Source organism: Myotis nattereri (assembly GCF_964212035.1).
Source record: "Myotis nattereri genome assembly, chromosome: 10".
NCBI classification, from domain to species: Eukaryota; Metazoa; Chordata; class Mammalia; order Chiroptera; family Vespertilionidae; genus Myotis; species Myotis nattereri.
In genome coordinates this window covers 59,265,191-59,291,266 of record NC_138085.1, presented here as the reverse complement: position 1 = coordinate 59,291,266, position 26,076 = coordinate 59,265,191, and the positions used below count along the sequence as shown (strand labels likewise).

At 37.9% G+C, this 26,076-nt stretch overlaps 1 protein-coding gene across 1 annotated transcript in view; it reads left to right on the top strand.

Annotated features, from left to right (window-relative positions):
- The window catches only part of SOCS5 (suppressor of cytokine signaling 5), a 44,448-nt gene extending 25,278 nt beyond the window's left edge, over positions 1-19,170 (top strand). Inside the window, exon 2 of the mRNA XM_081100545.1 lies at positions 14,953-19,170. Within this exon, the coding sequence (XP_080956671.1) occupies positions 14,965-16,575 (1,611 nt within the window). The 5' untranslated portion in view covers positions 14,953-14,964 and the 3' untranslated portion in view covers positions 16,576-19,170. The remainder of the gene's footprint in view (positions 1-14,952) is intronic.
- The last annotated feature ends 6,906 nt before the right edge of the window (positions 19,171-26,076 follow it).

Here is a 26,076-nt window from a genome sequence, read left to right as displayed (position 1 = left end):
GTTGAACGGATTACCAGACACTTAGCATATTAGGCTTTTTTTTTTTTTTTTAATTGATTTTTTACAGAGAGAAAGGGAGAGAGATAGAGAGTTAGAAACATCGATGAGAGAGAAACATCGATCAGCTGCCTCCTGCACATCTCCCACTGGGGATGTGCCCGCAACCCAGGTACATGCCCTTGACCGGAATCGAACCTGGGACCTCTCAGTCCGCAGGCCGACGCTCTATCCACTGAGCCAAACCGGTTTCGGCATATTAGGCTTTTATTATATAGGATTTGAATCTACCAACTTTCCAAATTCATATAATTCTGATCATTTTTTGGTAGATCATTGTGGATTTTTGAAATGCACAATTATTTTATCCAGAAATAATAACTGTTTGTTCCTCCCAAAAGCTATAAAGATAAAATTAATCACTGCCTTTTATTTCTTAACTTGCCTTATTCCGCTGACTAGATTTATTACAACGTAGAGTAGGAGTGATGATAATAAGCATCTTGTCTTATTCCGGTCTCAGCATTTCATCAAGGATGAGGTTAGCTATCATTTTTTAGAAATGTTCTTTATTAAGTTGGGCAATGTTTAGTTTTCACTCTTAGTTTGCTAAATATATTCTTAACAAGTGGATGTTGAATTTTATTAAATGCTTTTTCTCCACGTCATGAGCTACATATTTTTTGTTCTGTAACTATCAGTATGATGAATTATATTAATTGATTTTCTAATGTTAATGCCACCTTGTATTCCTAAGATATGTCTAACTTGACCATTTTTATATACTGTTAGATTCAGCTTGCTAATATTTTGTTTAAAAAACTTATATCTATACTCATGACTGAGATTGGCCTGTAGCCTTTTTTCTCAAAGTTTCCTTGTTAGACTTTGGTATTAGGTTATATTAGCCAAATAAAATAAGTTGGAGAATGTTTCTCTCTAAAAGAGCTAGTGTAAGATTGGAATATTTTGTTTTTCCTTAAATAATGATAGAATTCACCAATGAAGTAATTTGGGTCCAAGGTTTTCTTTTTGGAAAGAATTTGACTACTGATACTTCTATCTCCTATGGACTCTTGTTTTCAGTCATGTCTTCTGTGTACTTGTATTTGAATGTGCCTCCTGCTTATTGTCCTTAAAATTACTTGTGAGTATTCTTTGAGGCCTAGAATGAAAATGTCTTCCTTCAGTGTGGGTTTATCTTTCCTTTTTTTAAGATATGTGACGGTATCCCTAACCGAGGAATATTTTAAAAGAATTTCACAGCTTGAAGTTTCCTGGATTAGGAGTCCATGCAAACCCAGACTGCAAACTCTACCTAGACTGGTCTGACTTCTTAGGGATCTATATCCTCAGATGTTTTACTCTCCATTCTTTTTTTCTCACTTCTCCCTGGGCTAAAACAACCTTCTCTTCAGTCTCCTGGGGGTGGGATTTAGGGTTTGGTTTTAGATATTGTTTATCTTTGATTGAGATTATAGCCCCTTGGGATCCTGGTTTAATGTGTTAAAGAGTTCCCTTGGACTCTCCACCTTTTGAGGAATCTGTACTTTGAAATTTGTTCCCCTAATCCTGTAAGGTCACTGAAATCAAAGACTTAACTTGTTGAACTCTGCCTGCAAATGCCCTCAGGGTCATTGTCTTTAGGGGGTTCTTATTATCTCTCTGGGTTCCAAATTGTCCCTAGAATTTGGTCTGACTGTTTCCCACCAGCTTGTCAGCTTTTTATTTTAAGCTATTTTGGGACTTTTTGGATCTAAGGACTTTTGTTTTCAGCGAGGAGGTTGGTCTGAAAAATCCTAGACTACCAGAAATGGTAGTCTTCATGTTATTTTTCTCCACTTACTCTTCTGTTTACCATTTTTTCTTCAGCTTCCATGTTAATGACTTAGTTTCACAACATTTGTATATTGAGCACCTAATTCATATATTGAACATTTAATATGTACCAAGCATGGCACAAGACAAAGTCCCTTCTTTCTTGAAACTAACGTTGTAGTAAATTCTGGATTGCCTGGAAACGTGAAGCACAATAGGACAGAAGTTTCCAAACTGACCCACAGAGCATTAGTGTCCTCTGAAATCTCAATAAGGCTGCCATTGTCAAGTGAGGTTGAGAAATAATGCTGAGGAGGATATCCTTTTCAGAGAGCTAAGGCATTAACTTATTTGAACTGAAACCTTTATTTGTAGAATACTTCTTAATATTTTGTAGAACATTATTTATGAACTGGTAGAATAGGACCAAAGTATTAAACATCTCTATATTACATATTGTCACAGAGTAATTTCAGCTCCTGCTTTCCCACAGTCATGTCTAGGGGAACGTTTGCTGAGGGAGTAAAACAAGGCAGGTGTGCTCCACATTATGAAGACCTTCCCTTACTTGGCCATAGGTGGCTGGAAGACGTAGGTACCCACATCAAAGATGCCAATCACAGGTGGGCTAACACAACAAGTTTTGTGCAAATGGGAAAAACTGAACCAATCAGGTTCTCATAGATCTCATTGGCTGGTTAAAGAAATATAGCTCTTGCTTTTAATTTTCTGTCTGGATGTATTCAGGATTAACAAGTAAGGGGGGAGTGGTGGTTACTATAAGGATCCACATAATGAGGCAAATCAGATACCAAGTTGCAGAGTCTAGAATGTGGACCCAACAGACTCCTGCTGCTTGGTTCCCTAGGGCAACTGTGGGACCTGGTCAGACTCTCAGTTCCAGTATCCTTGAGGCCTAAGCCCACTTATGTTACTGATTTTGTTCTTGGATTTCAATGAGAATTCTTCTTTCCCACCAAATTCATACTTATAACCAGTACTTCTCCCCCACCACACACACCTACATTTGCCAACCCAAGTGAGTGTCAGTACCCAGCAAGGAGAAGAGACTGATGCATAAGGAAAGAGTTGAATTCATAAGAGACTGATGTGTAAGAGTTGAATTCATATCAGAGTGCTACTCTTTGATTAACAAGTAGAAAACATCTATATATATAAAAGCCTAAGTGACCGTTATGACTGAGCAACCGGAACAACTGACCGACCAGTTGCTATAAGCACTGACCACCAGGGGGCAGACATTCAAGGCAGGAGCTCCTCCCTGGTGGTCATTGTGCTCCCACAGCCAACCTCCTGCAGCCAGTCAACTTCCCATGGTCCCTCCCCCCAGCCAGTCCCTACCCCCCCCCCCCCGGCCCACTGGCCAACCTCCCGCAGTCCCTCCCCCAGCCAGTGGCCAACATCCCGTGTTCCTTTCCCCTTCCATCCCTCCCCCCGTCTGGCAGGCCCCGATCAGCTGGCCCCAATCAGCCCAACCCCGATCAGCCCTAATCTCCAGCCAGTCCTAGGGACCCCACCCCTTGCACAAATTCATGCATGGGTCCTCTAGTTTTTATAATAATGGAATACCCACCATTCTTACCACTGCTTTTTCCCTCCCCTCTTTATTACATTTTGGAAACTAAGCTCAGCTGTACTAGAAGTGTTAATGTTATATGGCATCACACAATCTATTTCTGTTGGTTATCCTATAAATAGTATCTCCATATGCCGAAGAATGTGCATTTCTTACTATTGGTACTCTTTTGGAAAATAAGGTTGCCATTCTTACTTCCCAATCCAATGTGACTTTACTCATCCCCAATACTGTTTGAGAAAATCAGGCTGGCTCCAGTGGATATCTTTGTATTTGCTATTCCTTTCTCCATTGATTGTGTTCTTCTACCCTTCTAATCCCCCATTTCCTTGTGCTGCTTTTCTTCTACCTTTCCTTAAATGGTCTTTTTAAATACTTCATTATTTATTTCTTCTGCATTTTACACATAATTTGGGGTTTATAATATTAAAATAGATTGGTCTTTTTCAAGATCTTCCTTTTTAAATAGCATTTTTTTCCAACTATGAAATTAATACATTTAAATGTAGTATTTTGGAAAATACAGAACAGAAAAAATGAAATTACAATAATCAAAAACCACCCAAGATAACCACAGTGGTATTTCCTAGCCATATCTTTTTATGAAAGTATATGTTTCTATATGTATGTGTTGAGGTCAATTACACATACTGTTTTAAACTATATTCATTTAACATCATGAATATTTCCAGAAAATTAAATGCTCCAGAAACATGGTTTTTAATGTCTTTCTATTATTCTAGCATATAAAAGTATCAGTTTATTTAACTAATCCTCTATTAAATGAACAATACAGTTCTTGCCAATTTTGCTAATATAACTAACGCTATGATGAATATCTCATATATAAATCTTTGTGTTGTTAAATGACTATTTTTTTTGGAACAAATTTCCAATTGTAAAATCTTGGGTCAAAAGGTGCACATATTTTTAAAGCTTTTACGTATATAAAATTTCCTTCTTAAATTGCTCAATTCATCTTTGAAACTATTTAAATCCTCACCCGAGGTTCTTTTTTTCCATTGATTTCCTAGAGGAAGTGGAAAGGCAGGAGAGGAGCAGGGGAGAGAGAGAGAAATGCCAATGTGAAAGAAACACATTGATTGGTTGCCTTCGGTCCATGAGCCAATGGTCAAACCATTGAACAAAACCGGCCAGGACACTTTTCTTTACATTTAAAAGTAGCCTCCCTTGAGGTGGGGGATAAAGGCAGGACTAACTCATCAATAATCTCTCCCTAGCCATAAAACAGCTTTGTTTTGTTGCTACTAGTACCAACATGTAGCTTCTCCTGCCTTGGATTGGTTGTGTAACAGAAGCTACCACTTTTGAGACCCTATTATATACTCAGCTATTATTACTTAATCCTAATGTCATGTTATCCTCCTAGAAAACATTGAAAAGAGGGGTAATTTTTCCTATTTTTAGATGGAAAGGCTGAGACTTAGATTTCACACAGCTAGTGAGTGCTTGATTTTTAGTTTAGGGCCCTCGGAAGCTAAAGCACATGTTCTTTGTGTTCCATTCAGTCTGCCAATAGTACTGGCCAGATAAGAAACATTTCAGTTAATGGTACACTCATTAGTATATTACATAAGATACTTTCTCCACAGAAAATGAAGCATAACATATTAGGACTTTATGTTTCACTGGTGTACAACATCTATGTGGTAAAATTTAAATTGTGGCAGTGTTTTTACAGACTAAAAAGAAATTTTGAAGAAAATAAAGAATGAGGACTGTTTTCCTGGATCTTTCCCAGTACTGTACAGATTAGCTATGCTTAGTTTAGGTTGTAGATGAGCTGTAGCTTCAACTGCTAAGGAACATTGAAATCCCCATAGAGTTTCTGAGGAAATAACATAGAAGTTCAAATGATTAATAGAACTTACAGTCTGGCAGATATTGTACATAGGACAATATTAACATTTGGGGCATAACCCACAAGAAATGAAAGGGAGAATTATCTTTAAAGGAAAGAAAAGCTAAAGTTTTATGCTAGATACTGCTGATACCATTTTTAAAGCCACTGTCTTAAGTGTCTCCTATGAGCCAAAGGCTTTATAGTTAACTAGAGGCCCAATGCACAAAATTCGTGCAAAAGTAGGCCTTCCTTCCCCCAGCTGCCAGCACCGGCTTCCCTCTGGCACCCGGGACCCAGGCTTCCCTCCAGCCACAGCCAGGCACTTGTTTCCCAGGCTTCCCTCCAGTCCCAGCTTCATCCAGAAGGTCATCCGGAAGGACGTCTGGTCTAATTAGCATATTATGCTTTTATTATAATAGATGGTTATTATTCCTCATAACCAATCTATGAGATAGTATTGTTATCTTTGTTTTAACAAGAGACAAAGTTAACCTCAGAAATGTGAAGGAATACATTCAAGTTCAAAGTATTCTTAAGTAGTAAAGCTGGAGTTCAGCCTCCTCTCCTCTCTGTCCCATGGACTGGCTCAATATGCTTATGCCCTAAGCAAAGCACATGCAGTGTTTCCACAAGTGATTTGGGCTTAAGAATGGGATTTTTGAGGCCTGGAGCACCTCCAACATGACACTGGAAGTTAGAACTACGTGAGTAAAATTTAAGAAACAAATTTTAGATACTTACTTTTATTAGAAAAAAAACCACCCTCAGGTTATCACTTTTGGGGGGTATTAATGCAGAATCTGTATAACACTGTGACTCTTAATTTGATTTTATGTCCTCTTTCTTTTTTCTTTTTAAAAATGGACTACTATATTTTTCTTAATATGCAGAAAGAAATATAAGTACTTCTTGAACTTCATTCCTTGAATTAAGCATATGGCTTCAAACACATTCTTAACTGACCATGTGGTTAAAAGTAGTATTTGAGCAAAGAAATAGAACTTAGTCATATAAATCCTTTAGTTATAATAATCAGAACATTTCTGAGTGGTATACAAGTTCTACACAAAAAAAAATGACTTTCATAATAGGTAAGCATAGAGTATAGATACCAAAATATTTGCAGTAGGTTGTGAATATAGTTTTTACTCTGGACTCTTGGTCAGAGTATTGTTTCATACATTATAATAAAATGAAACAAGCCAGGCCTGGTTGGTGTGTTCAGTGGTTAAAGCATCAGCCTGCACACTTAAGTGTCAAGGGTTCAATTCCTGGTCAAGGGCACATAACTGGATTGCAGGTTCAATCCCTGACCCTGGTCAGGGTGTGTGCAGGAGGCAACCAATCAATGTGTCTCTCTCACATCAATGTTTCTCTCTTTTCTCTCTCCCCCTTCCTCTTTACCTCCCTTCCACTCTCTCTAAAAAGTAACGGAAAAAATATCCTCAGGTAAGGATTACCCAAAACAACAACAACAACAACAAAAGAAACAAACCATTAATGTTCTTTTGGTGTGTATGTGCTACCTTCCAAATTTTAGTATCAGTTTCATCTTTTTTTGTTCTCTGCCATAGTTGAAAATATATAGAAATTATGTATTTGTTGAGGTTTTAAAGAACTTATTAATAACCCTACTCAGAGTTAGAGTTGTTAATATACAGTTCTAAAATTGATTCAAGAAGAGGTAGAAAACCTGAATAGATTAATAATAATGAAAGAAACTTAATTCTAGATTACTATTAATCTTTCAATTGTATCAGTTTCTATATATATAAAATTGAGATAATTTTTACTCATAGGATTGTTGGGAGAAGTATAATGCTTATATCAGTGCCTGGCACATGGTTAGCATTCAATAATGTAAATCGTCATCATAGCCATCATTACCATTATTATTTTCTTTTTTCAGCTTTCCAATGTTTGTCTGCTTTTTTGTTTACTTCAAATACTCTTGGGTTTATTGATCAATTTAAAAGATATAACTGTCAGAGGTTTTCCTCTTTTACTAGTCTGATGCCATTTCTGACAGCTAACTAAAAAAAAAGAAAAAGAAAAAACACTATTCAATAAATGAGAAGGAATATAGTCACAGACATGAAGATATAAATTTTTAATTATAAAAGAAGATTACATACAGCTTTTTACATAAAAGAGGATGTATGGAAAGATGTCCACCAAAATAGTGACAGTGGTTGACTCTGGGTGGTGGGATTACAGATGAGGGTTAGACTTTTATTTGGTATGTTTATTTCTTAGAGTATTGTTTCCCCAAATTGCTTTCTAGAATAAACATTTGTTTTAGTAAATGTAATATCAAAGGCTTTATGATATACTTTATCAGAAGTTGGCAAACTGTAGGTAAATCTGTCCTGCTACTTGTTTTTGTATAACCCCAGAGCTAAGAATGGATTTACATTTTTAAATGGTTGGGGGCAATAATCAGGAGAAGAATATTTTGTGACACTGGAAATTATATGACATTTGGATTTCAATGACCATAATAAAGTTTTATTGACAAACAGTTATGCTTATTCACTTACATATTATCTATGTGCATTCAGGCTACAATGGCAAAGTTCAATAGTTTCCACAGAGAATGCATGCCCACAAAGCCTAAGATATTTACTTACTATATGGCCCTTTTCAGAAAAAGTTTGCTGACCTCTGTATTACATTAGAAAACCAGTTTAGCTTAATATTTTTTCTGGTTGTTGGTTTGTTTGTTTTAAACTTTGCCTGCTTTAGGGTAACCATCTAGTCTAGAATAAGTGCCAAGTTGAAGAGTAAGAGTGTTTTGATAAATATGCCAAATTGCTGCACAGGAAAAAAATGCAAAATATTAATATGCTATTTTCTAAATCGTCTGTAACTTTTAGGTTTGAATTCCTTTTTTACCTAAGAGTTATGAGAACTTTTTATTTTTCTGGTAGCTTTTTTTGTATAATACTTGGTTATTAATTCCCATAGTGGTCAAAATGTGGCCTATATAGTTTTTTAAATTTTATTATGCAATGTATCACATACAGGAACAAGTGTATGAAATGTAACTGCAGTTTGAAGAATAGTTAATAAGTAAAAACCATGTCCCCATTACTATAAGAAATAAAAAATCACCTGTGTTCTCAAAGCTTCTTGAGTGCCTCTCCCTAATAACATATCCCTTCCCCAAATAGGTAGCCATTTCCTTGCTTTCTATATTTTTATTATGTATGTTGTATACCTAAACAATATATTTTGGGGTTTGCCAGTTTAAAAGGTAAATGAATTCATAATGTATATATCATCTGTATGATTTATTTCTCTAAGCACAGTGTTTTTGAGATTCATGTGTATAGATGCAGGTCACTGTAGTTTATCATCCCTGCTATATAGTAATCTATTATATGAACATACATTGAGAGACTAATGAGGCTTTACTTAGATATCTCAATGACAGTCTTAACTGTAGCATTTTCTAAATTGAATTTATTAACTCTCCCCAACCCCTCACTTGCCAAAATTGCTCTATCTACTGCGTTTCCCATCTCAGAAATAACAAAATAGCATCTCTACCCACCTATTTTCACAAGTCAGAAACTTAGCATTGGTTGTTTTCTTTTTTCTGTGTATTTTTAAATTGATTTTAGAGAGAGAAGAAGGGAAACGGATAGAGAGATAGAAACATCAATGACAGAGAACCATCAATTGGCTTGCCCCTCCCCTACTGAGGGGCGAGCCCAAAACCCAGGAATGTGCCCTGATTGGGAATCATCTGGTGACCTACGGTGCATGGGTTGATGCTCAACCACTAAGCCACACCATTCAGGCTTGGCATTCATTTTTGATACCGCTCTCTTCTTCATTACCTTTTACCGATCAGTTATTAATCCTATAGATTTGACTTCTAAACATTTCAAATCCACCTCATAGCACACATAAATTAGTTACTAAAATTCTGTGGCACACCAAAAAATATATTTTTTGCTGACCTGACCAAAAAAATAGGTATAATTTTGATTCACACCGGATGGCTATTATTATATTAGCTGTTGTCATATTTTTATTTGACAATCTAAGGGAAAAGAGGACAGTGCCCCTGACTATATAGTCAGGTATTGCATGTTTTGAAAATTCCTGTGACACACCAGTTGAAAATCCTTGTGTAAATGATTATGTATAAATTACATATAAATGTTATGTATATTCCAATAGAACTCTGAGGTTGAATTATATCAGTAATTTTGTATGGTTGAACATATTGAATAACAGTATAAGAGATAAATAGGCATCCAGTTATATTTTTCTAAAAATTATTGAAATGCCACCAAAATACCAATTAAAAGTTGAAACTCTTAAACTGTCTCCTGTACTCTGAATTTGGCACAGAAATACTTTCCTTAATCATGTGTCCCAATTTTTGTTACTGAAACTGAAGGACTTTCTGTTGGGAAGGTATTACCATGACTAAGTAGTCTAGATAGACTAAACAGTAGACAGAGGATTTGAGTTGAGTCATATTCTTCCTCTTTAACCATTGTGGCATGCCGTGTAGTCTTAAAACTTGCTGAATTAATTTATTTCTAATAAAGTGTGGATTGAGTCCCATTAAAATAAACTCCTGGAAACTATTTTAATTATTTTGTTTTATGGGAATTTTGTAATAGATATAACTTGGCATTAAGAGGGTCATTGACTGTAATCTTTAATATTTTATGTACATAAATTTTTCTAGTAATGGAATTTGACCTACCATTTTCCATAATTCTGGTTTATAGCTTATCCTGTTAAATATCGTTTTTCAACAAAAGCTGTTGTTGATAATGGCATTATAAAACCAGTTTTAAATTCTGACTATCCTTGGAGGAAGAAATGAGTTTTTAGAAATTTGTTTTGGTTAGTTTTAAGGATAGCTATACAGGAGTGGAAATGGAAAGATTGTAATGAACAAGTGACTTTTATTCCAGAATCACTACAGTTTAAATTTAACACTTTTTTAGCTATGTGTAACATTATATAAAGTAATAGAGTTGTAATTTAGGTTTCAAAGGGTTTCAGCTAAAAATATTTCCTAAAATTTAACAACAAACAAAAGAACCTCAAAACTGACGTTGTAAATACTGAGATAGTTGAAATGCAGGCCCTGGCCCAGTAGCTCAGTTGATTAGAGTGTTGTCCACATTCATCAAGGTTGCAGGTTTGATCCCTCAAGGCACATACAAGAAACAACCAATGAATGCATAAATAAGTGGAGCAACAACTTGATGTTTCTCTCTCTCTCAAATCAGTAAATAGGATGTGAGGGCGATCTGGCTGCGACATCTGTCACCCCATTGATCGCTAGGGTTGATTCGGCTGATCTGGCTGGCTAGGCGGGTGTCCCCCTCCTCCCTCACCGATCCATGTGCGTCCCTCCCGAAGCTGCGCGCTCGGTCGAAGAGGACGACCTTCCCCCCCAGGAGAGGACCGGTCTTCGGTCAAGGGTATACGAGTAGCTGCGCTCCCCTGCTAGAACCTCCAAACAAGCTCTCAAATCAGTAAATAAATAAATAAATAAATAATAAATTTAATAAAAACCTTCTCCTGAGAATGTCAAGGCAAAAACGTTTTTAAAAAAATAGTTGAAATGCCTGTCTGATTCTTACATGGACTCTTCTATGAATCATTATCAGCATTTTTTTTTATTCCCAGTATTACAGCCGCCCACATAGCATTTCCCACATCAACAAAAATTCCACTTTCTATCCCCAAAGGGTGTGGAAGCATAAGTCTTTCTTTAAATTAGAGTATTTTGTCACGATGTAATCTATCAACACTATTCAGATTAGAAATAGAGAAATCACTAAGTTTCATGCTCTATTTATAAACTGAACTAAAGTTTCAGTATTGGAAACTGCCTTTTGTAACCTGGAAGTACAGTTGTTTTTTGCATGTCCCACTCGGTTATTCAACTTATAAACAGCTATATAGGGAGATAAGTGGTTTTAAGTTTGGTTGCTTTCTAAAACAGTCATTTCTCAAGTATAATTTGCTTGTCAAAGAAATATTTTTAGATAGCTACAAAATTTATGTTGTAAACATGGAGAAAAGAGACTCGGACTTCTTGAATATTGCTATTCTAATGTCTATCGTGGTATGGTTTGTAATCTTACATACTGTAGACCAGGGTCATTAAACTTTCTGTAAAGGGAGAGGTGGAAAATATTTTAGGTTTTGCAGGCTACATGTGGTTTCTGTCAATAATCTTTGTGGGGGTTTTTTTGTTGTTGTTCAGTAATCCCTTTAAAAATGTAAAAAATATTCTTCGCCAGGCTCCATACAGAAATAGGCCAGAGGCCATATTTTGTCCTCAGGATATGTAGTTTGCTGACCCCTGCTCTAAATCAGTACTATCCAGAAGAAATATAATTTGAACCATATGTGTAATTTTAAATTTTTAGTAACCACATTGAAAAAGTAAAAAGCAGATGAAATTAATTTTAATGATATATTTAACCAATTAAATCCATGCTATTATTTCAGTAGGTGACACTAGCCAAATTTCAGGGACTCAGTAACCACATGTATTAGATAGCACAACAGTATACCAGAGCTACCCAAAGTATAGGCTGTGAATTGATGCCAAAAAGATGATAAGTTAGGTATAGAAATTAAAAGCAAACATTTAAAATATTTTATAGCAATTTGACAGTTATTTTTATGTCTGTTCAATCTAATAATGCACTTGTATTTCATGTCTTTTTTACATTTCCTATTCCCAGTAATTTATTCTTCTTATATCTTACAAAAGAGTCAGTGCTCTAGACGGTCTCTCCTAGGATTCTATAGGCCTCTTGAATACATGACAAAAATAAAAAAGATGAGAAGCAGTGATGAGATTGTGGCACATAGTTTATTTAGTATTGTTCACACCCTACTTTAGAGCATTGTCCTTTTTTTTTTTTTTAACCCTCACCTGAGGATATTTTTCCCATTGATTTTTAGAGAGAATGGAAGGGAAGGAGGGAAGAAGGAGGGAAAAAGAACACATCGATGTAAGAGAGAGAGAGACATCAATTGGTTGCCTCCTGCACATGCCCACTAAAACTAAAGCAATAAAAAAAGCATAAGGGATAAATTCAGGAGCAAAAAACAAATGAGAGAAGATAAAAATAGGCCTAATTGGTGACGTTTTTGGTAAAAGCAGGTCACTAGAAATTAACAGAACTGAGAACGGTGATCTAAGTGCCTGCAAAATGAGTATGTTAGAAACGAGCAAACCAATTTACACTGCTGGCTCAGAAATTAGAGAAACCAGCTACTTCAGAGGGTAAGATGAAGTATAGAGCGGAAAACGTGTGTGGTTGAAAGCGTATGCATCAGGCTCCCACGTGTCAATCTTCACCCTTAGTAGCCAGGAGATCACCATTCCTTTACCTTAGATGAAACTAGAGGTTAGAGCTGGGCAAATTTAATCAAGCGGTTCAGATATAGCTGGAGCTGGGGCAGCTTTTATAAATAAGGACACCTTTGATAAAACAGGGACTTAAGGTTGAGGTTAAGACTCCATTATTCTCTTGCCCTGTTCTCAGAACATGGCAGTCAGGTATATATAGGGTTGACAAAAGTAGGCTTACAGTTGTGAGTACTCAAAGCAGTTTATTATTATGTATTCAGTAATTATTATATTTATTATTATTATTATTATTATTATTATTATTATCATTGACCTACTTTTGCTCACCCCTGTATGCTCTAGAGAAAAGATTGCAGCATTTGTCTCTGGGATGAGCCAGCCAGCAGACAGACTTACAGATACTGACTTTTGGGGATAAAAAAACAACTCATTTGCTTCATTACCTTGTAGTAAAGCCAATCAGTTGACAAACAACTCTCCCATGTAGACACAGCTTCTGATGAGCATGTTAGTGCTGATGGATAGCCAGGGCTCATCAGACAGAACTTAAGAAGAAAACAGTACTGAGAAGAAACAGATAAAAATATTTAAAATGTTACAATATTTAAAATTTTTTGTATCCTTAGTGAAATGAGATATTACAGACAAAAAATTAAAATAGGATACTATTAAAAAGAACATTCAGAGAGCCCTGGCCGGTTTGGCTCAGTGGATAGAGCGTCAGCCTGTGGACTAATGGGTGCCAGGTTTGATTCCGGTCAAGGGCACATGCCTGGGTTGCTATCCCCAGTAGGGGGCGTGCAGGAGGCAACCGATCAATGATTCTCATCATTGATGTTTCTATCTCTCTTCCTTTCCCTTCCTCTCTGAAATCAAGAATATATATATGTTTAAAGAAGAAGAAGAACAGAGAACAAGAAAATTGTTTTGGAAATTAAAAGTGTCATAGAAAAATTGTAACTGAACTAGAAATGTTGGAAAGTGATGCCAAAGAAATCTACCAGACAGTAGAAAAGGAAAGGAAATACAATATTGAAAAGAAAACATGATAAAAGGTAAACCTAAGAGTTTTAGTATCTAATAAAAAGGACTTTCAGGAGAGAGGGAGGGGGCAGTGGGAAGGACATGGAAAGGCCCCAGCTCAATGACTGTAAAAAAAAAAAAGGGCCACTCAAAGGATAAAGAACAACTATAATTTTTCATGAAAAAAAAAACAGGCCACATAAGAAGATTGGGAATTAGTATGATGTGACTTTTTGACAACTAGAACAGTGAAGTAATGCCCTCAAAATTCTGAGGGCAAATCATTTCCCACCTAGAATTTTATCAGTCAATTCAGGTTTTTCCATTTCTTCCAATGTTGACTTTTAGGTTACTGAATAAGACAGTGTGCCTATTAATATTGTAGTCTTAAAAAAATAATTTATTTGTAAAATGCAATAAACTGCTTTAGATTTTTATAAAGGAGCAAGAATAAAGAAGCCAAATTGCATATTTTTTGTTTTTATTTTGTTAATTATTAAAGTATCATAAATTTTTTTTTTTATTGCTCTATTTCTTCTAAGCTCTTCCAGGATTGAGAATTGTGAAGCTTAAAGATATCTTTTCACTTAAACCTAAATATTGTATTCTCTTTCCTTCCTCTTATTTTTCTTTCTACTCAGACTGCTTCTTCAAAATCATGGATAAAATATGATACATTGTAGGGTGGGGAGGGAAGATATAAAATTTTTACAAGTGATTAACCTGTAAGCTTTAGATTGCTAGGTTAGTGGAGTAGTAGTTGGTAAGTGAAATTGGGAAGATTGCTACTTAAAGGTTTTTAACTAATTTTAATATTTACATAAATGTGGTCCTGCTTATGACTTTTGAGAAATTGAATCATATATGTTTCAAAATCCAGAATACGTTTTCTCTTTTCATATTTGAGGCAAGTACCTAAATTATTCAAAGTAAGGCAACAATCAATGTCATAATGAAATTAGATTGATACATGGGAAAAAGAAACCAGAGTTTGATTGAAAGTGTTTCTTTCCTTCCCCCCCCCCCCACCCCCGCCCCCGAGTCCTGAGTATGTTATCTGAAAGGAAATGGGAAGTGAATACTAGCTTGAATGCAGTGCCACAAAGGGCCTGGTGACCTTACAGCTACCTAGCAGATTGTCTGTCCTATCACTTTAGTAATAGAAGGCAGACTCTTGACCAGTATTGCTGAAATTTCCAAAAAGAAGGGGAGTGGGTTCTGCCTTTTCTGTTTCACACACCACTTTAACTTATTTTTCTCCTTTCCCTGTTTTGTTTTTAGGTCTTATAATCAATGGATAAAGTGGGGAAAATGTGGAATAACTTCAAATACAGGTGTCAGAATCTCTTTAGTCATGAGGGAGGAAGCCGGAGTGAAAATGTGGACATGAACTCCAACAGATGTTTATCTGTCAGAGAGAAAAGCATCAGTATAGGAGACTCAGCTCCTCAGCAACAAAGCAGTCCCTTAAGAGAAAATGTTGCCTTACAACTGGGATTAAGCCCTTCAAAGAATTCTTCAAGGAGAAACCCAAACTGTGCCACTGAAATTCCTCAGATTGTTGAAATAAGCATTGAAAAGGATAACGACTCGTGTGTCACCACAGGATCAAGACTTGCAAGAAGAGATTCCTACTCTCGACATGCTCCGTGGGGTGGGAAGAAGAAACATTCCTGTTCCACAAAGACTCAGAGTTCACTGGATACTGATAAAAAGTTTGGTAGAACTCGAAGTGCACTTCAGAGGAGAGAGAGGCGATACGGCGTAAGCTCCGTACATGACATGGACAGTGTTTCCAGCAGAACTGTAGGAAGTCGCTCTCTGAGACAGAGGTTGCAGGATACTGTGGGCTTGTGTTTTCCTATGAGAACTTACAACAAGCAGTCAAAACCTCTATTTTCTAATAAAAGAAAAATACATCTTTCTGAATTAATGCTTGAGAAATGTCCTTTTCCTGCTGGTTCAGATTTAGCCCAAAAATGGCATTTGATTAAACAGCATACAGCCCCTGTGAGCCCACATTCAACATTTTTTGATACATTTGATCCATCCTTGGTTTCTACAGAAGATGAAGAAGATAGGCTTAGAGAGAGAAGGCGGCTTAGTATTGAAGAAGGGGTTGACCCCCCTCCCAATGCACAAATACATACATTTGAAGCCACTGCACAGGTTAATCCCTTATATAAACTGGGACCAAAGTTAGCGCCTGGGATGACTGAAATAAGTGGGGACAGTTCTGCAATTCCACAAGCTAATTGTGACTCAGAAGAGGACACAACCACGCTGTGTTTGCAGTCACGTAGGCAGAAGCAACGTCAGGTATCTGGAGACAGCCATGCCCACGTGAGCAGACAGGGAGCTTGGAAAGTCCATACTCAGATTGATTATATACACTGCCTCGTGCCTGATCTGCTTCAGATTACAGGCAATCCCTGTTACTGGGGAGTGATGGACCGTTATGAAGCAGAAGCCCTTCTTGAAGGGAAACCTGAAGGCACATTTTTGCTCAGGGACTCTGCACAAGAGGACTACCTCTTCTCTGTGAGCTTCCGTCGCTACAACAGATCCCTGCACGCCCGAATTGAACAGTGGAATCACAACTTTAGCTTTGATGCCCACGACCCATGTGTATTTCACTCCACCACTGTAACAGGACTTTTGGAACATTATAAAGATCCCAGTTCTTGCATGTTTTTTGAACCATTGCTTACTATCTCACTAAATAGGACTTTCCCTTTTAGCTTGCAGTATATCTGCCGTGCAGTAATCTGCAGATGCACTACGTACGATGGAATTGATGGGCTCCCTTTACCATCAATGTTGCAAGATTTTCTAAAAGAGTATCATTATAAACAAAAAGTTAGAGTTCGCTGGTTAGAACGAGAACCAGTCAAGGCAAAGTAAATTCTCCTGTCCTATATCTGCTTTTATGTGCACCAGACAGTACACCTATAGCAAGCACAGATATCAGTGTTAGGTTTTTTTCAGTACAGTATGTAAGCTTGGTGTCAGTATCTGTCAGAAGTGTTAGTATCTGTCAGATGCGATCTGCTGTTACTCAGAAAAACATGGTCGCTATTGAGACAACAGAAGATAGAACTGCAGGTGTTCAGTAAGGCTACAGATATAGTTTGCCGAATTAGCTGTTTGGTTTTTAATGGCTGAAGTAATTGAATGAGGCAATTCTGAGGCATTTGCTATGAAGAATTCTATTTCTTACTAAAGAACAAATTGTTAATATTGGATGAGTATTTCAACCGTGTGATTTTGTTTGAAATTATTATTTTTTCTAAGAATTTTTTTATAACCTTCCAAAAGTAGTGATGTTTGTAGTTACTATAAATCAAGCTTTGGAAATCCAAAAAATAAAGACTGCCTTCCTTTTAGAAAAAATTAAAAAATAAATGCAATTTTCTGGCCACAAGGGCATAGTGCAGTTACTTAAGTGTTGATATTGTTTATAGTTAGTCTTTTTCTCTTCTACAAAAGGTACTGTTAAGTAAACCAGTTTTTCTAAATAGTAGTTCTTAAAATTTCAGACTTACAAAGTTTGTAGGAGAATTTTATTTAAAAGCCTTAGGTGTTAATTTTTTTAATGAGTGCTTTAACTTAAAACATATTGGGAATACTGCTGCAATTTAGACCTGTGTGTGATGTTTAAAGTTGACATATGCACTCTAATTGTTGATTTATTAATGTTGGATTTTTTCCTATGCCCATGACAAGTTTGTGAACCATGAAGAAAATGAGACTAGAAGATGCCCAAACAAGTCAGAAATAATAACTACAGTGATTGCTGATGTTGAGGTTATTGTTAAACTGTAATAATTTGGATGGCAGTATTTATCTCTTTGTTGTAAATGCTCATAGCTGAATTGCTTAAAGTACAATTTATAGAATTTCAATGGAATTGAATTTCATTTTTAATGGAAAATCTGAAATCTAAGTTGCAGATTTAAAAGGTACTGTACAACCATTGTATCTGTAAATAACTTTACTTAGCACCTTTTTGTCACTTAGAATAGTATGCAATACTACTTGAGTGAGCTGTTTTGGAAGTAATACCAAGTTCTAGTGTTTGCTTCTTAGCATTGAACTGAACTTACAGTTCTGTCCTAGACATTTTGCACTAAAGTAGTGGAATCCATTCTTGTGTCTTTTTGTTCATGTGCTCTGTACCACTGGTGAGTGCTCCTTAGTTCCCTTACCTGCTGCTACAGAAAGTTATTTTACGCGATGGCTTATTGCCAAGGCTACAAAAAAGAAAAGCTATATTTGTATGCAACACTAACCCCTTGACTGCTAATGTATGTTTCTCTGCTTGCTGTGCCTTGTTATGGCTGCTTTTTTTGTGCTAATAAAGTATGTTTGGTGTTCTCCTTGTATATCTACTGTTTTATACATTTGCAACAATTTCTCTTGTAAATGGAATGGATTGGGGTTTTTAAATTAGCTTTACCTGACAACCTACTATAGTCAATGCAGAATTACTGTACAGTCTAATATTGACTTATTCTGACTAAACTAACTCTAAATGTAATGCTATACATCTTTCCAATCATCACATATACTGTGGAACACTATAGTTACTGCAAATTACTGTGCAGTTTAGATTATAACAAAATGAACAGAGAAATATTGATTAAACCTGTTGATTTCTCTGCTTTTAAGTGAAAAATAGAAACTGTCAATGACGTCATAGTAAATAAGTATTTCTAGCCTCCCACTGCACCAGAAACAGGTTAAAAGAAGTCTTATGAACTAATACATCAGCGCCATTTATTGGTTTGGGGACCATTTTAAATAACAAATGCCCAAAATATAGAACTTTAACCAAAGATTTATCTATTTTAAAGCAAAATGGGAATTGAAGGAACTTAATAATTCCTGTTCTTCCTAATAGAAGTCCCTGAAGAACATATACCAAAGTGTTTGAGAACTTCATCCAAACCTACTTTACAGCATTATGTGCAATTAAGTTGTTATGACATAATTATATTGCATAATCGTTGGGTTCATTTTCTTGAGCTTATCATGTACCTGGGAAATAAACCTCTTGGAAATGAAAAGTTCTTACTGCTTTTTGGAAACAGACTATATGTGCAAGCAAGATCTTGTTTTAAAGAGGTAACTTGAAACTCCAAGAAAGCACTTCATATTTTATATGCTTGTAGCAAATCAGTGTTCTAATTGTAGTTTTCTAGAACGTATTAATGCATTTATGTATTTCAGAACTTTAAATGTTAAATGGAAATTGTTTTAAATGTAAATATTTGAGTTTCTGTAAGCATGTATACACTGTGCTAAAAGTCACTTATGTTTCAGTTTGTGTGTAATATTAATATGCAACTTTTGGTTTAAAATTTTTTTCTTGAAATATTAGTGGCTTACATTTTAAAAAAGAAAAATCACCAGCATGAAATTACACCGAAGTCTATATTCACTGTGTCTTTTTCTGAATCCCATTGTAGTCTGTCAACTAAATTTGTGTTTTCATGGTCTTTTTGAAGTGTATTTTAATACAAACCAGGAAATTCTTTAGAAGTTCAGACACATCTTCATAGTGAAGTAATTAACCCAAGACAGATGGATTCATATATATTCTAATTCTTTCACTCACTCATTCACTTGTTCATTTATTCTCTGTATATGCATATATGTACACAGACATACATACATTTGTGGTGTTAATATTACTTTAGACAATATTGCCATCTGATTTTAAGTCATTTAGAGGCCTTATTCCATATATATATGTGCATATATATATGTGCATATACGTGTGTGTGTGTGTATGTGTATGTATGTGTGTATATATATATATATATATATATATATATATATATATATATATATATAAAGCCAAGCGACCAGAATGCCAGAACAACTGGTTGTTTTGATGCACACTGCGGCCCCATTCGGCCCACCCTGATCAGGGGCAGGGCCAGCTGGCCAACCACCCACAGCCCCTCCCCCCAGCCAGGCCAGCCCCAATCAGCCTCAGTTGGGGCAAGCTGGCTGGACCCCACCCATGCACGAATTTGTACACCAGGCCTCTAGTGTGTGTGTGTGTGTGTGTGTGTGTGTGTGTGTGTATTTCTTGTATCATTCAAATTTGATTATCTACACCTACAGTTTAGTCTTGCTACTCTTAGTCTTTTTTGTAATACAATCACCGTACAAAGATAATGCTTTTATTAGTATTTTCTTTGCTGGCTAAACACAGTAAAAAAAAATGAAAAAGAAATAGCTTGGTTTAAATATAGTTATTAACAGTCATAATTAAATTGATATTTCTTAGACAAAAATTTAGCCCAAGTAATTATACCCCATAACTGATCCGTTTTCTTAAGGTCTATTAGAAGGTTTATATAAGATTTATAATGGCTTGAACTATAAAAATTGATACTTCTGTGCTTCATTTTGACAAAATTCAAAGCTTATTTGACATTTTAACCTGGTTGCCATTAATTTTTTAAAATATATTTTTATTGATTTCAGAGACGGGGAGAGATTGAAACATCAATGATCAGAATCATTGATCAGCTGCCTCCTGCACACCTCCTACTGGGGACCTCCCCAGCAACCCAGGCATGTGCCCTTGACCAGAATTGAACCCAGGACCTTTCAGTCCCCAGGCCGATACTCTATCCACTGAGCCAAACCGGATAGGGCAAACTGTTCATTTTTATCCCAAGCTTCCTTTGCTCCCTGGCACTAAACAGTCGTTTGGTAAGTTTTATTGAGATTGGTCTTAAATCACTTATTTTGATAGCTGTAAAATTGCTTTTAGGTGATGGGGAAGAGGCTATGAGTGAGTCAGGACTCTCTCCATCTGTGGGAGTGTGTTAACACAGGGAAAATTACACCAGTTCGTTCACTTGTTCTGCACACCAACACAGTTTTACTATATGAAATTAAAGATGCACACAAAAGGCTGACTTAAAGGTGAGAAGAGTTCCCAAAGAGGACAAGACTGCTTGGTTGTATGCACAAAAACTACAGTATCGATGAGGCTCAGGTTTTGTTTCATATTTTTTTTGCAACTGCTGATACAGAACAGACTTTCTAAATAGTATGGTCTACAAGCGGTTTGGGAGGGGTTTTTGTGGGAAGTGGTTGGTTGGTGCTTGCCATTGGAAAGTACGGTTCAGTTGGGACAACTGTTTTGGTGCCCGGAAGCTTGATTGAACATTTAGACTCTTCAGCCATTCATTCAACAAATACTCGGTGCCAGTCACCATTTTAGGTGATGGGTCTACATTGGGCTGTAAGACGAAGTTATAGGGTCACGGGAGTGGTGACCTTAAGGCAGCAGTGGGCAAACTACGGCCCGTGGGCCGGATCCGGCCCGTTTGAAATGAATAAAACTAAAAAAAAAAAGACCGTACCCTTTTATGTAATGATGTTTACTTTGAATTTATATTAGTTCACACAAACACTCCATCCATGCTTTTGTTCCGGCCCTCCGGTCCAGTTTAAGAACCCATTGTGGCCCTCGAGTCAAAAAGTTTGCCCACCCCTGCCTTAAGTGGTGAGAGGAGAATGACCAAAGAAAAGAGCATTTTGATGAAAGAAACAAAATCTCAAGTCAAGAATGAGCTTATATATTGAGAAAGAAAATGCTACCAAGTCTAGAGTCCGGTGAGGGGGCGGCAGAGGGCTGGTAGGTGCTAAGGTTGTAGAGATTGTCAAGGGCCTGACCAATGAGGGCTATGAATCCATAGTAAGGAATTTTTATTTTATTCTGAATGTGTTGGTAAGCCATTGGAAGATTGTAAGTAGGGGAGTGTCATGGTCTGCTTTTTATTCCTTTGGTACATAGAGAACAAGCTATAGTGGGGCAAGATAAGGGAGACAGCTTTTGTTTTCTATACACATCTTTATTTTAACATTAAAAGAACCACACACTCATTCTGACAGCCTTACCAGCCTTCACTAACCAATAAGTCACGCACACACACTCAGGTACTTGGAAAGTTACTGCACATTTCTTGCTCTGATCGAGTGAAGGCAAAGGGGCCACTGTGCCCACAATCTCAGTTCACCTTCCATAAGGATACCTTCCTGGAAATGGGCTGTGGGGCAGCTGCTCTTGAACCTTGCTCCAGATTATGAAACCAGTAAAAGGTAGCACAATTCTCATGGCTACTTTTACTTCAGAGTGCCATGTTTATTGAAGTGAAACTTTTTAAATAGGTAAGAGAAGGTGGGAGCCTGGACTGGGGTGGTAGTCATAGGGAGAAGTCAGAGTCATGATGTCTTTTGGTGGTAAAGCTAAAAGGATTTGGTGATGGATTTGATGTGAAGAAGAAATCAGACACCAATTTTTGACCTGAGCAAGAATGGTGATGCCAGCAGCTAAGATTTCAGAAAACCAGTGAAGGAGCAAATTTGAGGGTATCTTCGATATGCTGAGTTTTGAAATTCTTATTAATTACCCCAACGTAAACACTGAGTAGGCAATTGGATGTATGAATGTAGACTTAAGGGGAAAGTAAAATATGGAGAGTCACTAGAGAGATAGTATTTAAAACCATAGGACAGGAGGGCAACAACTAGGGGTTTTGCATGGAGTAAAGCATTTCTTTGGGGGAAGTAATTATGGCAATATTTATCTTTGAACAATTCAAAGATTCTGCAAAATTAAGTGTGTTTTCTAAGCCAGCTACTTTTAATAGGAGACTTTCAAAAAAATTTAGAATACTGGAATCATAACCTTGCACTCACTTTTAATACTTTATCCATGTCAAATTTGGTTGTCATGCCTTCCATGTCAAGTTTACTTGTGTATTTTCAGTACAAATTTTCATGTGAGAGATACAAGTTCATTATGGAATATTTAGAAAGTACTGAAAGTATTAAGAATCAGTACCAAAAAGAAAAAAAACCCTCCATACTATCTCTTTCTCTACTATCACCAACTCCAATCCTCCTCCTCCCAACTCCCATTTTGTAGTCTTCCAGTAGTAACTGTTATTAACATTTATTCCCTTCCAATATTTTCCATGCATTTTAACAGTTAAAAGATCAAAATTTATAAACTACTAGAGTCCCGGTGCATGAATTCGTGCACGGGTGGGGTCCAGCCGGCCGGGTGGAGGAGACACAGGAAGTTGGCTGGCCAGCCCCGCCCCCATTGGGCCAGTTGGCAGGCCGCAGTGTGCATCATAGCAACCCGTGATTCTGGTCATTCCAGTCATTCCAATAGTTATGGTCGCTTGGTTTTTAGATAGATATTAATATACAGAGATGAGAAGAGGCTTAAACCTCGAATAACTTTTAGAGAGTATACTCAGATGTGCTCCAAATTATTCAGTGGTTAGAAGAAATGAGATTGCAAAGGCCTAATCACTGGTGCTTTCTTGAAATAAAGTTTCAATAAAAGATGAAAACCCTCACCTCACAGAATATAAACTAGTTGAGAACATGGGCAAAAATATCCTATATAGTAAAAGCCTAATATGCTAAGTGTCCGGTCATCCGATGACCGGTCGACTATTCAACCAATCAAAGCTAATGATATGCTAAGGCCGCTCAACTGCATGCTATGATGTGCACTGACCACCAGGGGTCAGACGCTCTGACTGGTAGGTTAGCTTGCTGCTGGGGTCTGGCTGATGACACTGAGCGAGATGGGCCGGACATGCCCTGGAGCTCTCCCCTGGTACCTCCCCAGCCCGATCGTGCAGTGGTGGGTCCCTCGGCCTGGCCTGTGCCCTCTCACAATCCAGGACCCCTCGGGGGCTGTCGGAGAGCCAATTTCAGCCCAATCCTGCAGGCCACTACCCTCAGGAGGGTGTCAGATGCAGGGTTCATGGCTGGTGAGCATTGCTGCAGCAGCTTGAGCCTCTCTTGATCGGGACTGATTGGGCGTGAGCCTGTGGCAGGTGCAGTGGGGCCAGGATGATGGGAGCAGCAGGTAGGAGCTGCAGGCAGTGTTAGACTGCCGGTTTAGGCCTGATTCCCCGCAGGCCACCCAGAGGGGACCCACCCGTGCATGAATTCATGCACTGGGCCTCTAGTAAAAGTATAATGATGCAAATATATGGAAATAGACCAAGCAAAAAGTAATTAAGTGAAAACTGGTTCATGCTTGGTATGGAAAAACAGAAACGTGAGTAGAAGCAGGGTGATTTGGTGTCTTGGATTTATTTCATCACAAGAATGTCTAAGAATTTGACTTAGCAGAAGATGGAGAAGATGGGGACATACAGTGGTAAGTAGCATGCATTTGGATCAGAGTCTATAATGACTCACTGCAAAATAAAAGCTGAATGCTTTTTAAATTTTTGTCTTATATCATAAAAGCGAAAATCTTCTTTGGATGTATTTCAGTTCGCAAAAACAGGTACTACCATAGGTCTCATAAAAGCAAAGTGGTGTAATGTGAATATCTGAAAATACCTGTATTTAAAATAACCCAGCATTAAATCTTTTAATAAAAGTAAAAGATTGGTAACATGCCATATCTGAGACATTTAAAAGTTGTTTCAGAGTAAATTTCCTACAAAAAAATATAAATTTTCTGCCTGAATAACCAGAATGCAGGGCCCTGGGGTGATAAAATCAAATGAACACATCTCTCCCCTGCCCCTTATTTGTTTCCCCAATCTTGTTTTCATACTTAGTGTTCAAATTATCTTCCTTCTTTATATGTTGATATTTTTTAAGCACACATACTTTTTTCACAGTTCTTCAGGTAGCTTCTAGTGAATTCCAATATAAAAAAGATAGATGGATAGATAGAAATATGATTAGATAGATAAAAGTAATTACTTTTATGCTAACACCTTAAAGCTATTTAGAACTTTTAGGAAAGCCATGAAAGAATGCTGAGTTGGAAATGGAGACGTACTCAAAAGCATTGTATCATGTTTTCAAAGGGATTGTGATTACAGTCTCAGTTCACTGAACTGAACCTCTGGTAAGTGGGTATAGGATTACTGTTTCTTCAATTCTTATTAAATGAGGGCAGAGACCCAAGGGGACTCATGATCATGTGGGAATGGATGAAATGGGGACTGTGTTCTCTCTGGTGGTGTGGGCTCAAAGCTATCCATCCAGATAGCTTTAAAAGAAAGCCAAGGACATAACTAATATGATGGCCTTCCTGTGGTGAATGGAGAAACCCATGGATAATTCACAGAACAAATGAATGCCTTAGGAAACACTCAGGCAATAGTCTCTTGCCATTGGAGATAACTATATCTGTGAAACTACAGGTCCAAAGTGATATGGTACTGAAAGTCATCTTTTTTAGTGGAAACGAATGACCTTGAAGAAACATTATATGAGATGTTAGGAGTTGGTTGCAGGGGAGTAGCAGACCTGGGTTCAGGTTAGGAGACTTAGCCCCCACTCATGTCATCTTGGTCAAATCACGGTATCTCTTGGCCTTCCTTTCTTCTTGTCAAAAAGAAAATATCTGCCTGTCTCATAGAATCACAGTTTGAAAATCATCTCAGATAAGAAATGGCAGATAAATCACCAATCATTTTCAGAGCTCTATGGCATTTGGAAAAATGAGCATTTTGTAATTTGTATATATGAGTTAATACAAGACAGGGATTTATTTAAAACTAGAGGCCCAGCATGTGAAATCGCGCGAGACCCAAACCCCCCTACCCCATGCCGCGGGATCCAGACCCCCCCACCCCCGCGCCACGGGACCCCAAACTCCCTCCGCGCACCATCATGGGCGGGATCCATCAATCCACCTCTAGATGACCAGTCCTTTGGTCATTATGGTGTTACGGCCACAGGCCTTTTATAATATAGACTAGAGATCCGGTGCACAAAAATTTCTGCACTTGGCGGGGAAAGGGGGATCCCTCAGCCCGGCCTGTGCCCTCTCGCAGTCTGGGACCCCTCGGGAGATAACGACCTGCTGGCTTAGGCCTGCTCCCAGGTGGCAGAGGGCAGGCCCAATCCCTAGGTGCAGCCCCTGGTCGGGCTCAGAGCAGGGCCGATTGGGGAGTTGGGGCACCGCCCCCTGTCATGCACAGAGCAGGGTGGATTGGGAGGTTGCGATGCCACCCTCAGTCATGCTCAGGGTAGGGCCGATTGGAGGGTTGGGGCACCGCCCCCTGTCACACTCAAGGCAGGGTCGATAGGGAGGTTGTGGCACCACCCCCTGTCACACACAGAGCAGGGCGATCAGGAGGTTGGGGAGCTCCCCCATATCAGGCACAGAGCAGGGCCCATCAGGGGGTTGGGGAGCTCCCCCCTGTCATGCACAGAGCAGGGTCGATCAGGGGGTTTGGGTGCTGCCCCCGGTCACGCTGATCCCGGTGCCGGGAGGCCTCCCAGCTCCGCTGATCCCGGTGCTGGGAGGCATATTACCCGTTTACTATATAGGACAGAGGCCTGGTGCACGTGTGGGGGCCGGCTGGTTTGCCCTGA